The 20,052-nt window shown below is 41.8% G+C and overlaps 1 protein-coding gene across 2 annotated transcripts in view; it reads left to right on the top strand.

The window, feature by feature from the left end:
• LOC131261487 (protein N-terminal asparagine amidohydrolase) overlaps nucleotides 1–15,696 on the top strand; it is a 92,770-nt gene extending 77,074 nt beyond the window's left edge. The window contains exons 2-8 of one of the 2 annotated variants that reach the window (XM_058263533.1): nucleotides 359–719; nucleotides 7,546–7,771; nucleotides 7,869–7,998; nucleotides 8,905–9,087; nucleotides 14,582–14,790; nucleotides 14,870–15,031; nucleotides 15,118–15,696. In XM_058263533.1, coding sequence (XP_058119516.1) covers nucleotides 7,649–7,771; nucleotides 7,869–7,998; nucleotides 8,905–9,087; nucleotides 14,582–14,790; nucleotides 14,870–15,031; nucleotides 15,118–15,243 — 933 coding nt within the window. In that variant the 5' untranslated portion in view covers nucleotides 359–719; nucleotides 7,546–7,648 and the 3' untranslated portion in view covers nucleotides 15,244–15,696. Of the gene's footprint in view, nucleotides 720–7,545; nucleotides 7,772–7,868; nucleotides 7,999–8,904; nucleotides 9,088–14,581; nucleotides 14,791–14,869; nucleotides 15,032–15,117 lie in introns of both variants that reach the window. The other variant, XM_058263532.1, reaches the window with a different exon arrangement.
• Nucleotides 15,697–20,052: the final 4,356 nt, after the last annotated feature.

Below are 20,052 nucleotides of genomic sequence, written 5' to 3'. Positions count from 1 at the left end.
CGCCATATCGCATCCGTGAACGCCCCGTGATATTACCGAACAGTGCTGCGTCGCCGCGTCCGAATCGCCGACGGACGAACGGTCAGCTGTGTGTGAGTTTCATCGACACACGCGGTCCACGACGACGACGAAGAAACGACCGGCCGAGGGCGAGCTTCATCTTCACACAGCATCAGCAGCAGCTCGCAGTCAACCCACGCTCGCGATCGAATGAGCATCGTTCCCGGAACACTTAGTTGGCGTTTTTATTCACCCTCCATATAGCAACGAGAATGTTGAATTGCGATGCATCGTAGTTTCTAGCAAAAAGGAGCATCAAGTGTACTGCATGGAAGTGATCGTGTACGAGTAGATCTAGAGTAGATTTAAAAAAGTGTCCGCCAGTTTGAAGCTTTAATAACCTGTCGCGTCAGTCTCGTAACTACTATTCTTGTAACGAAAGTGAAGTGCCGATCGATCGTGTGTTGTGATAGCGTATTCTATGATTTTTAAAATAATCAGTAATAAGAAACAGTCCGCGCGATTAATAGTAAACTAATCAGTGGTGATAAGCAAGCTGGTGTTAGTGGGTGTATTAGTTAAATCGAATAATCAGTGTTTGTAAATATAATCAAGTGTTTCGAAGTGTTTCCTGGTTAAACTAGCTTGCTGGCAGTTTTTATTTTTCCTGTTCAATTGAAAAGTTGTACTGATACAGTCGAACACGTCATACATATCATGTAAGTATTTTTTGCTTTTGTTAAATATTTAGTATAGTTCAATCGACGATGCAGTTTCACCTAGTTCGCGGTTACCGTTTGATTCGTGTTATAAGAGAATCTCGAACGGCTGATATACAAACAAAATATCTGAATGCCATTGATAGTAGCTTCAATTCAATTCCACACCTCCATCATAGATTGAAGGTGAATATAAAATGTATTATTAAGTCACTCCGTTTGTGAACGTCATTATTCTTGTTTTAAAAAACAGTCATTTAAAACAGCTTGTGCGAGTTTATTTCACTTGTTTGACTAATAGAGGACTGACTATCCACGTACACAAAGGGAAAAAGTCTTGTAAACCCTTACAGGACAACCATGACCAAGACGGTCGTCACGCCAAAAAGAAGGGTATGTTGGAGAATAAAAGGTTAAAGAAGTTGGTTGCTGAAAACATAGTTGTAAAATAATAATCGACGAACAGTTTAATAGAACTACATACCACTCAAGCAACTTTAAAAATCCCTTGTTGCAGAGTGTAATCGATTAGATTAGATTTAAGTTAACGCCAGGCTTAAAGCAAAGCTACGTTGACTAAGCTATTTTTCTAACGACCAGACGATCAGTACTTGTAGAACGACATGTTTTGGAGGCCACAAAGCTCCAGATTCCAGATCGCCACATCCGCAAGGTTGGCCGATGGGGGCTGCTTTTCTTTAGAAAACTCTTCCGGGATCGTGATCGCCAGTTCTTGGGTCTAGGACCAGTATACCACCAACTCCAATGGCCAGGGAGTATCTCCACCACGGCGGCAGTCGATCTTCATTGCAGCTCGTGTCGCCACAACGCTCAACCTATTTCCGCTGCAGGCGACGAAGCGAGCGCCCCAAAGCAAGACCTACGACACTGGAACGGCGCTCGAGAAAGTCCAGTCCAGGCGGGACTGATTAATGAAATAGATTTAAACTGTTCGATTCGAACCGTTTAATTAGTTTCGCCCGCCCGTGCAGAAGCAGAATCTGGGTCGAGCGGTTTGGTCACGGTGATCGGTAGTTGGAAGAGTGCGATACCTGGGACCTAAGATGATCGTACCAGCGAGAACTCAACCCGTGGAGGTAGATTGATGAGCCTTTTGCCATCGGTCGGGCAGTACCCGTGGTTCGATTGTAGATGCTCAGGAAATGAATAATTACCATACCGTGCGCAAAAAACAAAGCTTATCTAACGAAGATCACCTTTGAGATGAGAACGTTAGCACAGATTCGTTACTCGTGCGCGCGTGAGTGGTCTCAGTCAAAACTTTTCCAACTAGATTTTCCTCTCGGAAGATGTTTATTAACAAGGCAACCATCCCAAGTCTATCACCGTCGGCTTCACGGTGGGATATTGCGAGAGATCATACAAAGTGCTAGTTGTTTGTGGGACCATTTGAAACCTTTTCAATCCTTGTTTATTTACGCAATCAATTTCTTTTACGATGAGCATCAGTTCACAGATCCTTACAATTAATCATCTTTGCAAATAAATATTTAATCCCAAACTATACTGGATAAGTAGCGATGCGCATAGAAAATTTAACCTTGGACCAAAATTCGCAAAAGTATATTTACATAACCATTTACATAGTTATTTAATATTTGCGGTTTGTTAACATCTTACGGATCAAGTCCCAGCGCAACCTATACACACCTTTAGTTTTTCCTCTCACATCGAATTACAGACGAGCAGTCGTGTCGTTCGAGTTGAATCAATGATTTATGGTTGGTATGTTACTGTTTACTGGACTTTCACACTGCAAACAGACAGAAAGGAAGGCTTATTCCGTGACGAGTTCATGGGCGGTTCTTTGGCCTGGTTACGATGATGAGCTGCAGGTGGTCGCATAGACTTCGTTAAATACAATTTTTCTAATGACGATGTCTCCGGTGTGAATGCGAACATTATCAGCATTGATTTACCTAAATTTACCTAAATTCAATCTATAAAAAGGAGAGAATTGTAGTGTTAATCTTCGTCTTGTTCGTATGTTTTGACTACGAAAAGCTACTTGACTGTTTATATTCGTTTTTAATACTGGACGTTTCCCTCTGCAACCTCAATCACCCGGAATCAAACCTGAGAAACTACATGACGGGAGGCCCTGTATGTTCACCTACATTTCGAGTAGGGCTGATGTTTCTAATCATTGCTGCCAATGTTATGTTTGTTTATATTTCTTACGCAACTGACGTGATCGTGTTTTTTTCCTATTTTTAAAACAAAATTTCGTGTCATGCATGTGTAATAAATTCATGAAAGAAAAAGACATTACCAAATGTAATCCACACAAAAGGGATTTTTAAAAATAAATGAAATTTGGAAAACATTTTTCATTCGATTTGTTTTTGCACGCTTTTGTTGTCGAATTCCATTTTTATACAATTCCATGCTTATTCAAAGTTGTTGATCACTCTCGGTTCGTCATTTTCTTTCTAGTGTATGTTTTGTCTTCGAACTATGTTCGAGTTTTACAAAAAGGCAAATCTTTTTCCACTCTATTAGATGTTTTGTCTTTAAGCTATGTTTGAGCTACTTTGAAAATAATATGTTCAGACAAATAATATTGATCTGTTTTATCAAAAAGCCACATATAGTTAGTTTAGCCCAAACGACAAATTTCAATCGATTTCATACGACAAATTATTATCTTTAATAAAATTTAGCCTTTATTTTATAAATTTAGCCTTTTAGCAAAACAAATATACCAAATGGTGTGCCGTTAAAAATGAACTGCATTATAAATTTAAAATTTGCTCGAATATAACGAGATTTCAAATTACCAGCATCTAATCAAATAAACGCGCATGCTGATTTATTCAGTAAATAAAAATCCTTCTCATTTATAATCTTAACTTGCACTCATCATAAATTATCGCCTACAATTTTTGACGAAACCTCGTCTACACATATCAAACTGTTCTCCATCGTATTTGTCAATTGTCCCATTCAATCCCCCGCTCCCAGCGTGTTTCGGTTGTTGACGTCTCAACAACATATAATTTGCACACCTCATCGACATCACCGTCTTGGCCGCGCACGACCGTCCGACTTCCTCCCATCACCCAATCTGCAATGAACGTCTGTTTATTCTACCTTCGTCGTCAAGTTGATGTCGCACACGGGGTTACCCGCTGCCGTACACCAAAAGAACTGCTCCTCCCAAACGCAACCGATTCGTTATGATCCTCCGCCCATCACTCCGAGTCGATGTCGATATAGCAATTAGGGATAGACGGATCCCTTTCCGATTCGCAAAGGTGCATGAAGCAGTGGAGGAAAGGAAAGTGCAGGGACAGAGGCTTGGGGTGTCGTTTCAAGGAAGGGAAAATCGGCTGGAATTAATGATAACAGCGCACCTCTTGGCATCTCCGCCCAGCGGATAAACCTCGGCTCAGCGCGACGTCTTGCATAAAATAGACAACAACGGTGAGATATTTGATTTGAGTGCATTTCATTACGGGCCACCGTCACCTCCACCACACCGAGGCTGCTCTTGCGCCACATCGGTGTACTAACAATGGCTTGACAGGTTAGGGTCAGTGGGTAAATTTACACAATAATGCTCCGGGACGCGAAAGGCAAGACAAACGGCAAACGATGGAGCCAAGATGACAGTGGATTAATGCAACTGCATCTCCCACAAAGCGGATGGTGGGCGATGCGGCCAGGGACGCTTGGTGCGAGCGGCGGGGGATAACGATTGCAACGAAGATTTAGATAATGGCTTACTCAGACCCTCACTCTATAATTAGCATTCTCTAGCATTGATACTTTATGACGACATGACATGATTAGCCCACCGGGCGCACCGGACATATCGGGGCTAATTGAAAATGCTGATGCATCGTTGCACTGACGAAAACTGTCGCTTTTGAGCGTCCGGAGGAATCATCATCAGGCTGTCGTTTGCGTTACATGTTTAACATAAAATTGAATTTTTGACACACCTACTCACATAAATTTGAACCCCAATTTCAATTTTCAAGTTGACGACATACGAGCAGCACCAAACCGAATAACTCGAAGATTCAATGGTTACAAATATCAATGCACTAGGGAGTTTTGTCTTATTGAAGATTTGTAGAAAATGAGAGTTGGATTCTTGAACAGCACAATTAGTAGCACAATTAGTTAATTTGTTATTGCAACTTATTTATTGAAAGTCATTTTATTCCCGTTAAATCCTGATTGATACGTATCCTAGTCGACTCATGGAAAATTAAAGTTCGCGTATCAATGACATGTTGGTTTTACCAATCCACAATTATCTCTACAATATCAAATTAAAAAATTTAAAGTTATCGCACGATGGATGACAACCATCATCGGGAACACATTTTTCTTATTTTTTCATTTGTTACTTGATGAACTCTTAGATATTGTTCCACAGCAGCTCCACACAAGCCAGAATTTTAATTAAATAATTACCGGCGAACTCTGGTGGCCTCCGGTTTCTTTTTTGTTACGCCGTTTGCTATGTTGCGAAAACATTTTTAATTTAGCCACTGCCATTTGTGGCTAAATCGCACAATCTTCGGTTCATGAAACCAATGATGGAATAAATGGCATCAGTTTATCAAATATGGACTTAATTGGTAGCCAAGCCGAAGCGACAAACGGGCGATTCGTTCGAAATTGTTTTTCAGTTCTTCCTATGACCGGATCCTGGTTTTGTAGGATAGCCATTATTAAAACATTAAAACTAATTACGTTTTAGCTGTTGTATAAGTTAGCTTAGATTGGAAACTCATTTATTTATGCCATATTCACGTACTTTATCAAACTACTTTCGTTTTTTGCAATAACAATTTTTAGTTGCAAGGACATGGGAAGAGAAAATTCATAACATAAAAGTGGACACTAACAACTTCCTGAAAAGGTATAGATACAGTGCTCTTTATTTGTTCTTGTTTATTCCTTAAAAATATTCCATAAGGACACTTGTTCAAAGCCTAGAATATTGGTGCGTTAAGCGCTTAGTTTAACTGCAAATTCAAATTGTGTTAGACGGGCATCTTCTTCTACACCTTAAGATGCGGGAGTTACTTATCCCTTAAGTGAGAAATAGATTTTTTAAACTACATAGTAGGTAAATAAGAATATTACCTAAAACCCTGTTTGAATGTCAGCACTTGCTGATATATCTTATTTTTCGTTGTTGATTGAATAAAATTCCTATTCTTTAACGACATGAAGAATTTTATTTTGTTTAGTTTGCCTTAACTACAATGTTGCTGCTATCTCGCACTTCCGAGTGTACAAAGGCGATTGCAATCCATCATCAGCACAACCAATAGAAGCACGGTTGATTGCGTCGACAAACCAACAATGCACTCATCTAATCGTTTCCTCTCCGCATGACAACAGACGACACCGTAATGATTTGTATCTATCCGTCTTATGGTGAAGTTTTCAAGTCCTTGCCTTCCCTCGTTCGGCCAACTATCATTAGAAAAAAATATATTGCAAAACCCTTAAGTTGCTGCTGCACCTCTTTTCTGCACTTTTCATGGCTTGAATTCCGCTCAAACGATCAAAAGGCTTCCGATGTCTAGCTGTTACAGTGTTTATCCTGTTTTTAAGTCGGTACGCCAGAGTGCTGCTGAATCTTTGGCGGGGATAGTCGCGCTCAGTGAATTATGGTTTGCCGTGGCATTCACCATTTAGCCATCTTCAGCCTCTCATTCATAAGATATATGTACGTTCACTGTTCTCATCTTAAGATAATACCGTCCACGTGAGGTATCAAATCATGGGGAAATCGAACTCCGCGTAGAAAATTTAAACATGACAGAAGGAGGAAAGAGATAGAGAGAAAAAGACCGATCACACTACAACGAAGAGATGACAGGCACCGATCGAGGGAACTCCTAGGATCTTCCAAAACGAGCCAATGTTTGAGAGTGCGTCTGCTGATGCTTGGGTTCCTGCATGGAGTTGGTTTTTTCCATCATTAATCATCGCCGGGTTTGACGAAAAAAGGTCCGGTGGCCCAAGACGAAGGTGGGCACACGTTGCGCTATTATATAGCATACCGCAACAGCGGCCATCATCGGTACCGTACCGGGATATAGAGGAGGCCTCTCTCAAGCCGGGCTCCAAGATTGACTAGAGGCGGCGGTAAAATTCACTGAATCGCAGTCCACCGTGTAATCTCTATAATTTAATCAACCATCAAAACGCAATATGACAGCTCGAACCGAGCAAGGGTGCGCCCGGTGCGCTGCTTACTTTCAAGGCGAACCCATCGATTCAACCATTCTCCTTCTTTTTTCTTCCCGGAGAACACCTCCACAGTGGTACACCAGCAGACTTTCCAGCTTGGTTTCGCTGGTTTTGTGGCATAAATGTCAAAACCCGATCGGGAGGGACAAAACTCGATGCGTGCATGTGTGTGGCTGTGGCTTCACCTAACCATGCCGGGATGCGGCCAGATTGATGCGACGACCTCGCAGGTGACTCGTTTGCATCATCATCATCATCATCAGCTACATGATCGCCATCTTCTTAATCTACATCGTTCACACCGTGGTGTTTGAGTACGCACCACATCCCAAAGCAGCATGAATGATTAATCAAAACATCAAATCAAACCACCTGGAGACTATGATTTTCAACGTTTACATACAGAGGACCTCCTCTCCCTTCTCCTCCTCCTCCATCTCCACTTCGCCCCTAGCTCGGGCCGATAGTTGGCATACAGCGTCGAATGAAAAGCGTCAACGTAATTCGTCAAAGATCGGTATCTTGAAAAAGCTTTCTCTTGTATTCATTCGCGTTTTTCGTTTCCTTTTCTTGATTTCAGATCCCTCCCGGGAGTATCCCTTTCCGGAAGCGTGGAGAAAACCACAACAGCCAATCAGTTAAACAGTCACCAGTCGGGAAAGAAGGACCCATTTTTCACCACCATGGTGCTGGTGCTGAACGGCGTCATACAGGACGAGCGTCCGATCAATACCCACGCGCTGTTCTTGGAGCATCCCGTCTACCGTGAAACGGCCACACAGCTGCTCTCGATACCGACGAAAACGGTTAGTTCATGGTTTAGGCCCAATCCGAATGTACATCTTATTATAGGAGTCGTTTTATTTACCCACCCGTGTGTCCTTCTTTTCTCCTCGCGAGTAGGTTGGCGCACAAGGATTACTGTACGTGTGTCAGCGAGAGATGGCCGCCGTTGCACCCCACGACAGGAATGTCAACATTATCGGCTCGGACGATGCAACCACATGTATTATCGTGGTGGTGCGGCACTCAGGTGAGACGAATATTGTTTAATAATAAAATTGATAGACCAACGTAATTCACGATTACACTAGCGATTACCGTCCTCTATATTTACAAAGATTTATAGTATAAGTTTTTACATTCCTCTGAAAATACAAAGAAATTATTCAAAAATTCTCCTTATTGAGCTTGAGCAATGAATGTATAATAGCAGGATTTGTTTGAATTTCTATGTTCTACTATACATACATAAGTGGAATGATGAACAATCAACACTGTCACCAATTTCGACAAAAAGGCTTGTTACATATCCCAGAACAAAAATATAAACGTAAAATTAAAGACAAATTGCTGTTTTTTTTGCAATGTGTCCTTTAAATATTCGTAAAGATTCTTGTGTATTAATTTTTTAAAAAGAAAATCCTACACTGATTTCATTAAAATTTCGGAGCATGATCAATTTCTTCCTGTTTTGATTGATTTACTAATTAGTATGGTTTTCTTTTGGTTCATTTACTGTAACTTCTACTAGATTGTTATAAAATTATCTTGGAATCTTCCACCAATCTAAGTTCCTTCCAATTGAGTCCTGCGGGGGTTGTGTGTTACAGTGTTCATTCAAAAGTACTCTTCTTCGTAAAGGGATGCGTAATCATAGTTTCGGGTCCGCGATAGCCGAGCGGTAGCACCTGTTAGAAAAATCGGCCCATGAGCGGGCCCTCCCCTCTACGAGAGAACTGACCATCCACGTACAACAGGGAAACAAGTCTCGCAAGCCCTTAACGGGCAGGCATAACCAAGAGGTCCTTACGCCAAGAAGAAGAATCATAGTTTTGGGAACTACTTCCCACTTGGGAAGTCCCTTACAAACTGCAATTTGTTTTGTTGTATTCGATTAAAACTCAGAATGATTTGTTTCTCGTTTTCATTTTTTCAGGATCCGGAGCAATAGCGTTGGCCCATCTGGATGGAAGCGGTACAGATGAGGCAGTGTCCGCGATGGTGGCACGCGTACAGGAGCTCGCCTTTGGCTACCCCGAAGGGCGCATCGAGCTACAGCTGATCGGTGGCTTCAACGACCCGCAGGGCTACGCGGAAGACCTGTTCAGTAATATAATGCGTAAGTGTTTCGTGCGCCGACAGCTATAGGAACCCCGAGAGTCTCTTTAGTGTTTTATAGCAGCTGCAACGATTGAATCGAATGGCGGTTCCGCTTATGCCATTAACCCGCCCAAGCACCCCGGTCAAAGCAAATGGCATTCGGTATCGCACATAATCATCTTCCTTCGCCGTTCGTGTGAGCATTTGAGATGGCAGTACAGTATTGTGAAGGGTGTGGAATTTCTCTAATTCAATACGTTGCGAAATCTTTCATCACGAAAACCGCGATCGCGACGTGCCGCCTCGCGAAACTTATCGTTTGTCGGTCAGAGGTGGCCTGTGCTTGACTTTCGCAGGATGAGCTTAAAGTAACCATAAAAAGAAACGGCACCTTTTACGAACGACGGCTCCTAGCGAGAGGGGAAATGGTGAATCACTAGCACGGTGATTCATTATTCGTACATTAGCGATCCCCCGTGGCACAATTGAGGAATCGAAACCTATTTAAACACTCGTCTACCATCGGACAAGAGTGGGCAAAGGGAAGGAAGAGTAGAAGAGCGATGGGTGCTGGGTGAAATTTAATACCGTCCAAAACCTTTCCGTAGGGCACGATCGTCCTACAAAAAGGGGCCGCCAGTTCCATAAACGTGCTGACCATTCTTCATCAAGTGATCCAATAGTAGAAGTACGGATGGAACGAGAGCATCGGCATCGTTCGATGATATTAACGTTTAATATTTATGTCCCTAAGTTTGACTCGTTTCTTTAATAGTTTTGGTAATACGTGATCCTCAACCGATTATTTTTATTCAACTTGAATATAAGACTCAACTCAATATATATATATATAACAATGAATATAACACTCAACATATAACTCAATAACATTTATCCAATGATATAATTGAGTTGAATTACAAAAATGGAAACTTCTTAAATGTTTTATTAGGTTTTGTTCAATGCTCTGTTTCTGATAGATGTTAACTTAAATGAAACAAACGGCACTAGATGTACTTTGAGAGTCTTGTCGTTCCTGAAAAGAATAATAAGTTTTTTCCCGTAAGATTTAACCCTAGCTCATTGATATTGATGTGCTTAATGGATAGCAATCGTGAAGCGTTGCTGCTTTTCATACTCCTAGCAAATGCATAGAACAACAGTGGTGTTAGAATAGCTGTATTGTGTTTTGTGTGAGTATTTTTATCATTTAATTAAATATCGATATAAGAAAAATGATCATACGACCCGAATCGTTCACATTGCACTCGTATGAAAAATCCATAATCATCCATAAAAGATGGTCAAAATTTAATGATGATGCAAAGATCCGGTGCGGCCGCAATCTGAGAAAGGACCAAACTGCTTCACCGATACGAATTTTATCGAAAAACTGGCCATCCTCCTCCAACGCCTCCTGTGGGAAAACGATCCTTCGCAAATTGATGATAGGGGGAGATTAGATAACACCATTAGTATCACCTTTATTTTTAACCATGTCATAGGGAATGAAGTGGATCCTGTATGTGTATATAGGTGGTTTTTAGGTGCTCCTGTGAACATGGATTAGAAAAGGTGAATAAGTGTGCAAACCACACCACTTTACTTCTCACTCCTGAGCTCATCCTTTTCGGCTAAGTAATTACTGCTGAAAGTGAGCCGATGGTGCTCTTGCTGTCTCCGTTATTTTTTATCAATTTTAACAGTTTCCAAAATTGTGTTAGTGTAGTGTTTTATTTTTACTTTCGTTTATACGCTTTTGATGCTCATACGATTTTCAAATAAAACATATGGTGTACAGGGTGTGGCAGATAATTACTCGGAACTTAAATTTATTGAAATGCAACTGATTTCATTCGGTGTAGGATTTGAAACAGTAATATCTATAAAACATAAAAAAATATTTCTTTGCTAAACAAATGGAGTTTACTTAATTAACATACCAACAGATTAAAGTCCGTCGATGTGATATTCAATCGATTATAACTATTTTGAAGAGATGTTTCATTGGCCTTATCTAGAATGTAAGACAGATTATGAATTCATTGCAAGTCTTATTTGTTTGGGCGGAATTTATCTATTGAAAGTACGTCTTTATGAAAAAAAATTTTGAAATCGACAGAAGATTAAGTATTATTTTTTATTATGAAAAATAATGTACCGATTAAATTCTATTGTATTTTTTTTCGCCCAAGGTGTCCATTTGTCTAATAAATCAATAATACCACAATTAATGTGTGCTTTGCGGTCATTTAAAATTCAACACGTAAGCACCCAATAATCACCGATCGTACATACATAGAAATGGTGTACGAGGTGTTCCGACAAGATATTTATTACACAAGCGAATCCTTCACGCAGCACCGAGAAATGGCCAATGCCGGGGGTGTACAATTTCTTGATTATCATTCATCATTCCGGCGGGCTGCGAATGCTGCCATCGCCACCCAGAGCGAGATCCGCGACCACCGCGAGCCTTACATCGTCACATGCATGACCCTGTCCACCCCGGGTGTGGTAAGAAATTTAATTATGGTGATTGTAGCGTCCCGTAAATTATAATTGACCACCGGAACGCCGAGCCAGGCAGCCAGCCGGGGGGACCGTTCTCAGTATGCTGGTCTGTGCCACGCAACAGTTAAGCACCCGGCTGCTCATTCATAACCATCGTGCGCGTCATTTTTGTATCACTCGAACAGGAGGGAGATGTTCTTGAGAAGTGTTAATCATCCTCTCATCGAACGATCCTCTTTATCCACTCCTAGAGTCCCACTCCACGGGCATTAGTCGGCGTTTTCATCCGCCCTTTCTCCGCTTCGGTTTTAATTGAATGAAAAATAATGCACTCCTCCGATGTACTGCCCAAGAAAAGTGAATGAAAAACAAGTACGGACATTGGTTATCATGCGTCTGCCACTTTGGTTTTCAAGTACAGCAATAGCAGGCAGCGGCATCTTCTCATTCAAATACAGACTGCTGGTAGGCTTTTTATTCTAATGGCCACTTAATTCAATTAACTGCCAACCACCGTGGCCGCTCGGAAAAAGAGCAACCGAAAGGAGATGCGGTCAGCAGCAACCGTAGACGAGGGTTGAGAAAAGGTCAATTAGAAAATAATTAAATCAAAAAATTGACACCAATCAAGCAACTTTACTACAGGCCAGTGCTACATGTTGAGGGTTGTCGCTGGCAATCAGAGAATCGTACAAACTGGTTCTAGTGCAAACGGCACTCGGAAATTGGTGAATATGGGTGGTATGAGTTTTGTTTTGTTTTGGAAAGGCATTATGAACGATTTTTTTCAACGATAGGAAATTGTAGATTACAACATCAATTACTATGGGGGTCCGCGACAGCCGAGCGGTAGCGCCGGTTAGAAAAATCGGCCCATGAGCGACAGAGGCTTACCATCTCGACGGCGTGGGTTCGAATCCCAACCGAGACCGGACCCTCCCCTGTACGAGAGGGCTGACTATCCACGTACACATAGGGTAAAAAAGTCTCGTAAGCTCTTAACGGGCCAGACATGACCAAACAATGTCGTTACGCCAAGAATAAGAAGAACATCAATTACTTACATCTTAACTGTTTGCGTTCCGAGATAACGCCACATAAGATGGAAAAAAGTCGATGGCACTACACAGCATTTGTTGTCTCGAATCTCTGTCATCGAGGTTTGATTCCTTTCCAAACAAGACTTAAGCAAGCCGTAGACGTTACATATTAATCTGCACAGATGTTTGACGTCTACAGCCTTTCCTTAGCTATTTCCAACATCCCTCGAGATATTCGGGATATCTGGAGGGATGTTTGACAGACGATGGGTACGAGAGAACAAAGGAAATCTGTAGACGTCAAAGATCTGCACAGATTAATATGTGACGTCTACAGCCAGCTTTAGTAGTAAGTAAATCATGAAAATATGTTTTTATTTATTTTTTAGCCTACTATCGTCCCGTGCTCTTAATATGTATTTTGACCTTTTTTTAAATGGGTTTGTTAGTTAAGTATCCGTTGTTTAAAACCATGAGTAAGGAAAACAGTATTGGCGTGAGAGTGTGAGTTTACGACGAAAAGGCACATGTGAGCATATTCAGATCATTTACACTATCTTTTTTGCCAACAATGTCGATAATCTAGTTAGCGAAACAACGCAGCAGCCTGAACGGCGTGCTTGTGCTCAGTGCTGTGTACTTCGTAAATGTGTTTGAACATCCTGGAATTTCACTGATAATCAATATTGTAGATATTTCGATTAATATTCGTTGCCAGATATCATCGTCGCGCATGCCATGCAGATGTTTGTTTATACTGCAGACAATTCGTCGTACCAAATAAGTTAGATGATTTGATTGTTACGCTTAAGACAATATGCACCTTTGTGCGTGAGGCCAAAACGATGCATATCGCATTCATGCATAACGTTTCGCAATGATGCATATCGTTTTCAAACCATCAACATCAGGGCATAATGCATCGTCGAAACCAATATCCCTTTGGCTTAGACTTGGCTGTATGCTTAGTTTGCGTGAAGCACAAAAAATGAAAATACACGCAAAAATATCGATTGACAACATTTTAGGGTGTTTCGTTATAAGAAATGTACTTGTACTTCTTCATGTAAGTACATGTTGTTAAATGTTTTTAAGTAATGTATACATTAGTTATTTGTTCGATATCATGAACCAAATCATTCATGCCAAAACATTTAAAATCGTTCGAATCTAATGAAGGCACCGGTTTAATGCCTTCTATAAATAAATTAAAATCAGGTGTGGGATCGAATCTCGAATCTGGAGTCCGGTATTACGAACGGTTGACCACCGATCTATAATATACCGTTTTTCGGTCACAGAAACCTTCTTCGGAGAGAGGCCTTGTTCCACTAAGGGATGTCAAGCTACATAAAGAAGTAATAATAAATTAATTACACCAGTGTATCTAACGTTTTGGAGTATGTTGACCCTATTTAGCACAATAACGTTTCAATAAATCAGTGTATTTCAAACCAAACTCTTTTCTATCGTCTTGCCAATCATTATTCATGTTTCCAATCATTTGAGAGGAAATTTAATACAATACTGCTTCAAAATACGTTTCCAGATTAACAAAGTAGCGAGCATGCAAACTATCTGGATCTGTAAATCAATTGCTTTCATTAATGAAATCATATGAGCAAATATACGTCGTTTTGTACATGTTGATACGACCATTTTTTCTAATGTCTGTTTATCAGAAAATTATAGGCCGTTAAATTTTTATGCTTTCTCCGTAAAACCATTATCGTTCGAAGAATGCAAACACAGAATTCAAAATAAAGGCAATCAACAGTCAACATACAAGTATAAAAGTTATTACAAATATTGACTTTCCTAGGTTGCGTCTAAAGTTTACCGGGGTGTGTTAAAATTATGATTTTCCCTATCGTTAACAGAAACGTTGTTTTTTCTTTCATTAAAACCATTCCCTGATATTTGAAAGCAATTTTTAATTATTTTCATTTTCCATTATAGAATCTTTCCACAAGCATCCGCTAGAGATAGACCTTACTCAGTCGTGTGTTGGAGAGCTGAACACAATTGTACGCGAGGAAATCAACTGGCCAATTATCTACGGCGTCGGCGTGAACATCAAAACGGGCGAAATTTTTCCAGCCACATTTCCCGACAAAGGTCCTGACCTTCCTCTTCGGATGGCGCGGCACTTTACCGGCAGTCATCAGGTAGGAGGAAAAGCCACACCATGTGTTATGAGATCCTATCAAATTTATCGATGATTAATAATCCACCGTACTTTTGCAGGTGCTCGATATTTATGACTCTGCAGTCGGGATGCTTCGGATTGGGCCATTCAATTACGACCCATTGCGGGGAGTTGATCTTTGGCTGGCGCAAAGTGATGAGTTTATTTTGAAACATCTTTCGACCAGTCCGGATGTGGAACCACCACACTTTGCCATGCAGGTGACAAAAAGATTGCTTCGAATCAGGCTGAAATACTGGACGTTTCAATTTTTATACTTATCCCTGTTTTTCATTTCTCACCACAGGTTCGTGCCACTCTTAGATACATTCAAGACAACCAGTTTCCGGCCGTCACCGTCTTCCGCAATAATAATCCGCATTACTTCCGGCGGGATGAGACAACGGGTTGCTGGTCACCGGTGCGATATTGAAGATATAATTAGCAAGATTTGTCACTGAAGGATTCACTCTGAATGATGTCTACGATTCTTAATCCCACTTGACGTTGGACCTACTTCATTGCTATTTTTCCTAATTAATCACACAACTCCTCGTTAGATGTTTTTCTTTGCTGCCTCTGTAAATTGTGCCTTTTGTTAATTTCTTCTCTTTTCGTTCGCTAGTGTAATAAATGCACAACGCGAATACTAAACTGAGTGACAAATAAGAACTCGTTTGGTTTATGCAACAGATAGATTGTATCTGTTATTTCCTAGCAAAAGAAAAAAAGAATTAAATAAGGTAGGAGTAAACATGTTTTGCGGCTAGGGCCGATTGGTTGACTGTCCACACGTGTCCACGATCGGTATTGTATGCTATGCAGATGCCTAATCATTTGCAAATTATTTAACAGATCGTAAATAAATTAAACATATTTCCCATTACCGAAGGTACTGGTAGTTTCAATCAATATCACATTATTGAGCGGCAGTTTGCTTACCATTATTTGTGAACATTACGTGATCGCACTAGCATAAGAAATAGTAGTGTATGTAGTAAAACGTTGTAGTAGAAAAATCACCATTTTCAAGATAGATAGTAAAAAATACATGCACTGTTGCTGCTGCAGTCTTAAAAAGAATTTTTCATAGCTCCAATTTTCAATTGATTGTTTCAAACATTGGTTTGAATAAGTGAAATAATATTGTAATAAGAACTTCGCTTTATTTATGTATTACACATTATTCGTACTTGAGCGTACATCTTATTGGGTTTATGCAAATTATTGCATGTTTTAAGAATAATTTATTATTTAGCTTGACATCATCAATATTAACAAATTCGTTAAAAGAGTAAATGAGGCCCCTTCACATAATACACCATGAATTTACATCATTGCATGAATATTTAAACAAGTAAGAGCAATACAAGTACAGTTGTACTACAGTACAACCAGAGCAACGGCTTGTATTGTTACCCATGCAAATTATTTTTATTATCGTTGGAAAACGATTTCGAAACGAAACGGAATTAATTGCGCGACCATAAAAAAATAAAAAAATCAATGGTAATTATTTGCACTTTACATTAAATATACTCTATCAACAAAAGAATGGATGTTAATGCGTCAAAAGAAAAAGAAAAAAAATGAAATTATCGAGAAAAAATATTACAAAAAGCAGTTTTAAACAAGGTTATGTTAGCTCGGTTAGTGATTTGGGGTCCATAAGGAACAGTAAATTTCGGATAGTTTAGGAACTTTTTTCAACTTGTTTAGATTGCTTAGGTGAATATGATGGATTTTTAAAGTTTTATGTAAAACAACATTCGTTGAATCGTTTCATTTTTCAATCATTTTATGTATGCCGATTTCTTCAAAAATAGTTGGTCTTAAATTGTTAAAATAAGAAAAATATAAGAACAAAGGGTTGCATTCGTTTGACCGCACCAAGTTCTCTTCAGTAAAAATCCAAGCATTTCCAAATTATAGTGGATTTAGTACTTGGTAGCTCCTCCTTTGTTTTTGATAACTTCAAAGATTCTGTTGAGCATCTATGAACCAGCTTTTTGATAGTTTCTTAGCCAATTTGTTCCCAGCAATCCTTGATGCATGCCTTCAACTCATTCACGGTGATGAATAGGTCTGGGCCGTCGAGACTCAACTTCTCATCAGAAAATATAACCTGACGCCATTTTTTACATTTACATTTTTATTTAAACAATTGTTTGCCGCTAGGGCTTTACAAAACATGGCTTAACACTAGCTTAGGAGGATTGAGGGACATGGGAGAGGATACGGGAACGGAATTGGGAGATGGAGATGTTGAAATCAAACAGGTCACTCACTGCATTGAAGGCCGACAGCGAGCGAAGCAATGGGTCGTTCTGGCCACACGTAGTCCGGCGAGTGGGAAGTAGGAAAGGAGGTCTATCGCGAAGGTGACGCGAAGGGATGTAGAAGGGTAAGGACGATAGGAGGAGAGGGGCATCAATGTTATGGAGAAGGAGGTTTGCAATAAACAAGGACTGGGAGGCCCCGTGTCGTTGCTGAATGGTTTGGAGCCCAAGCAAATGACAGCGCGAAGGGTAGGGGGGAATTGGAGCTGTGGGGTCGTTTACGAAACGTCGCACAGCAAGGCGCGTAAACTTACGCTGCACACCTTCCAGCCTGTTCATTGCTGTAAGTCCCGCAGGGGTCCACACAACACAGGAAGCAGCAGTACAGCGCCCTCAGACAAGAGGGGTCCCGTATTTCCACTGACATGCGCGTTATTAGGCCAAGTGCCCTGCTCGCTCTGTCCACAACGGAGTTAATGTGGTCAGTGAAAGTGAGTCGGTCATCCAGCCACACCCCGAGATCCTTCACCACAGATACTCTCGGAAGTGGAGTGCCACAAAGAGCGTAATCAAAACGGATCGGATCTCGGATGCGGCCAAACAACACAACGTTACACTTGGACGGGCAGAGCACCAGGCCGTTCACGATGCACCAAGCTGAGAAATCGTCAAGGGATCTTTGGAGGGAATGGCAGTCTTGGAGGGAGGAAATAGGGAGGAAAATCTTAACATCATCGGCGTATAGTAAGTGCCCCTCACCAGGAAGGACACCCACCCACCAGGAAGGACACCCGCAGTCATTGATGAAGATGGAAAGCAGGAGAGGACTTAGGACGCTCCTCTGAGGGACCCCAGAAGGACCCGCAAAGGGAAGAGAGAGATGATTCGCCACTCTAACCCTATAGGAGCGATATGTGAGGAAGGATTTGAACCACGAAAGCAATGGATCGCCCACACCGTGTCGCTCGAGTTTTGCCAACTAAAGGTTATGAGGTAGGCAGTCAAATGCAGACTTAAAATCTGTATAGACCACATCTACCTGGCGTCCAGAGGAGATGGCCGGGTACAACCGAACCATGAGCGACATAAGATTTGCGGTGGTAGAACGGCGGGGCATAAAACCATGCTGGTGAGAGGATAAAAAGGAATGGATGCAAGGGAGCAGGAAGGAATGAACAACAGACTCGAGGACTTTGGAAACGGAAGATAGGAGGGAGATACCTCGATAGTTGGAAGGAGTTGATCGACATCCTTTCTTATGGGTCGGAACTAACCAAGCTGCCATCCACATCACCGGAAACACCCCTTCTCGCAAAGATCGCGAGAAAAGGCGAACCAAAATCGGGACGAAAGCAGTCTTGCAGCTCTTTAACACATACGAAGGGATGCCATCAGGACCAGGAGCAAAAGATGTCTTCAACTTAGTTAGGGCAGTCAGCACGGACTCCTCAGAAATTGTAATGTGATTTAGGGACATGTCGGAGTAAGGTATCCGAGCAAGTCCCAATGAGAGGGACGCCGTAGAGCATGCGGGATCGACGAACACCCTGCGAGAAGTGTGTTGCGAACAGCTCACAAATGCTGGAAGGGGTGGAGGCAGTAGATGAGCCAGAGGATAAGGAAGGGGGGATTTGGGAGTTACCCCGACGGGAGTTTACATGGCGCCAGAACGACCAGGCGTTAGACGTGAAGCGAGCCTGCAACCGACAAAGGTGCAACCCGTAACGGATGCGGTTGTATGACCGGTAAGCAGAGGCGGCGTATTTAAACACTTCACGACGGAACGGGGTATGATAAGCGTGATAAACGCGTTGAGCACGCTTCATGTCGGCCTTCAACACACGAAGATGTCTATCTGACCACAAAGGACTAGAGGCGGGCAACATAGAGGAAACAGCGATGTTAATACAGAGTTAAAGGTGGAGACAGCATCATCGAACGTTGCAGCATCATCCAGGAAAGACCAGTCGGTGTTGAGGAGTAAACGGTTAATCTTCGCTTTGTCCAGCTTTTGGAAGCAAAGCGATCGTGGCTCACGACGGCGAGTGGACGCACGTCTCGCTATGGTAGCGGGCGGAATCAGCAATGTAACATCGAGGGCCGGGTGGTAGCGGTCCTCAGGGACAAGCGGGAGCGGTGCGGGGGTAACGGGTGAGTAAACAGCGGCTGCGTTTGCGTTAGCAAAGATCAGGTCCAACTGCCGGCCTTCCAGGTTTGAGATGCCCGATAACTGCAGCAGATCGTTCTGAGCCATATCGTCGGCAAGCCGGAAGTTGCCGGAAGTGACGCGGTGCGGTACGTAGGAGGTCGGTGAGGATGGGGCAATGCGCCAGCCTAGTGATGGGCAGTTAAAATCACCGAACAGCAGCAGCATATCGCGATCTACCATCGTTGCTTGGATATGCTCGATGCAGCTATTCAGATCATCCCAAACGGCTTCTGAGGATCTGATGGTGGGGGGGATATAAACAACCCCAACGTAAAGCGAGGATCGCCCAAGCTTTAAACGCACCCACAGGAGTTCGAGTGAGTTGAACGAGTGCAGCACCAATGAGGATACGTAATTGGACGAACAGGCGATGAGGACACCACCACCACGAGATCGAAGGCTGTCAGTCCTAAGACATATTTGGTTTAATTTGTGCTTTGGCGTAACTCTAGGTTTTTGTTTTGTCCATTTCATGTTTAGACACACATTCAGAACGCCACCAACGATACTTTTGTGCACTGCAAGATCGAGTTCGACAATAATCTGGCGACCACTCATGTGGTTGTTGGTAGTTTCCTCTCGAATTTGTCCTTTTTCCTGAACTTTTAGTTTCGTTCAATTCCCTTTTGTTCGCTTCTTAATCCCATACTGCTACGGATTGTTTAGATAATTCCAAACAGCATTTTCAGATCTATTGATTTTCAGGGCAAAATCACAATTACTGAGACCAGTATCCACCAAAACTTGGATTTGG

Source organism: Anopheles coustani, chromosome 3 (assembly GCF_943734705.1).
Source record: "Anopheles coustani chromosome 3, idAnoCousDA_361_x.2, whole genome shotgun sequence".
Lineage (NCBI taxonomy): Eukaryota > Metazoa > Arthropoda > Insecta > Diptera > Culicidae > Anopheles > Anopheles coustani.
Note: the sequence above shows the minus strand (reverse complement) of the source record. Positions and strands in the feature narration are given on the sequence as shown.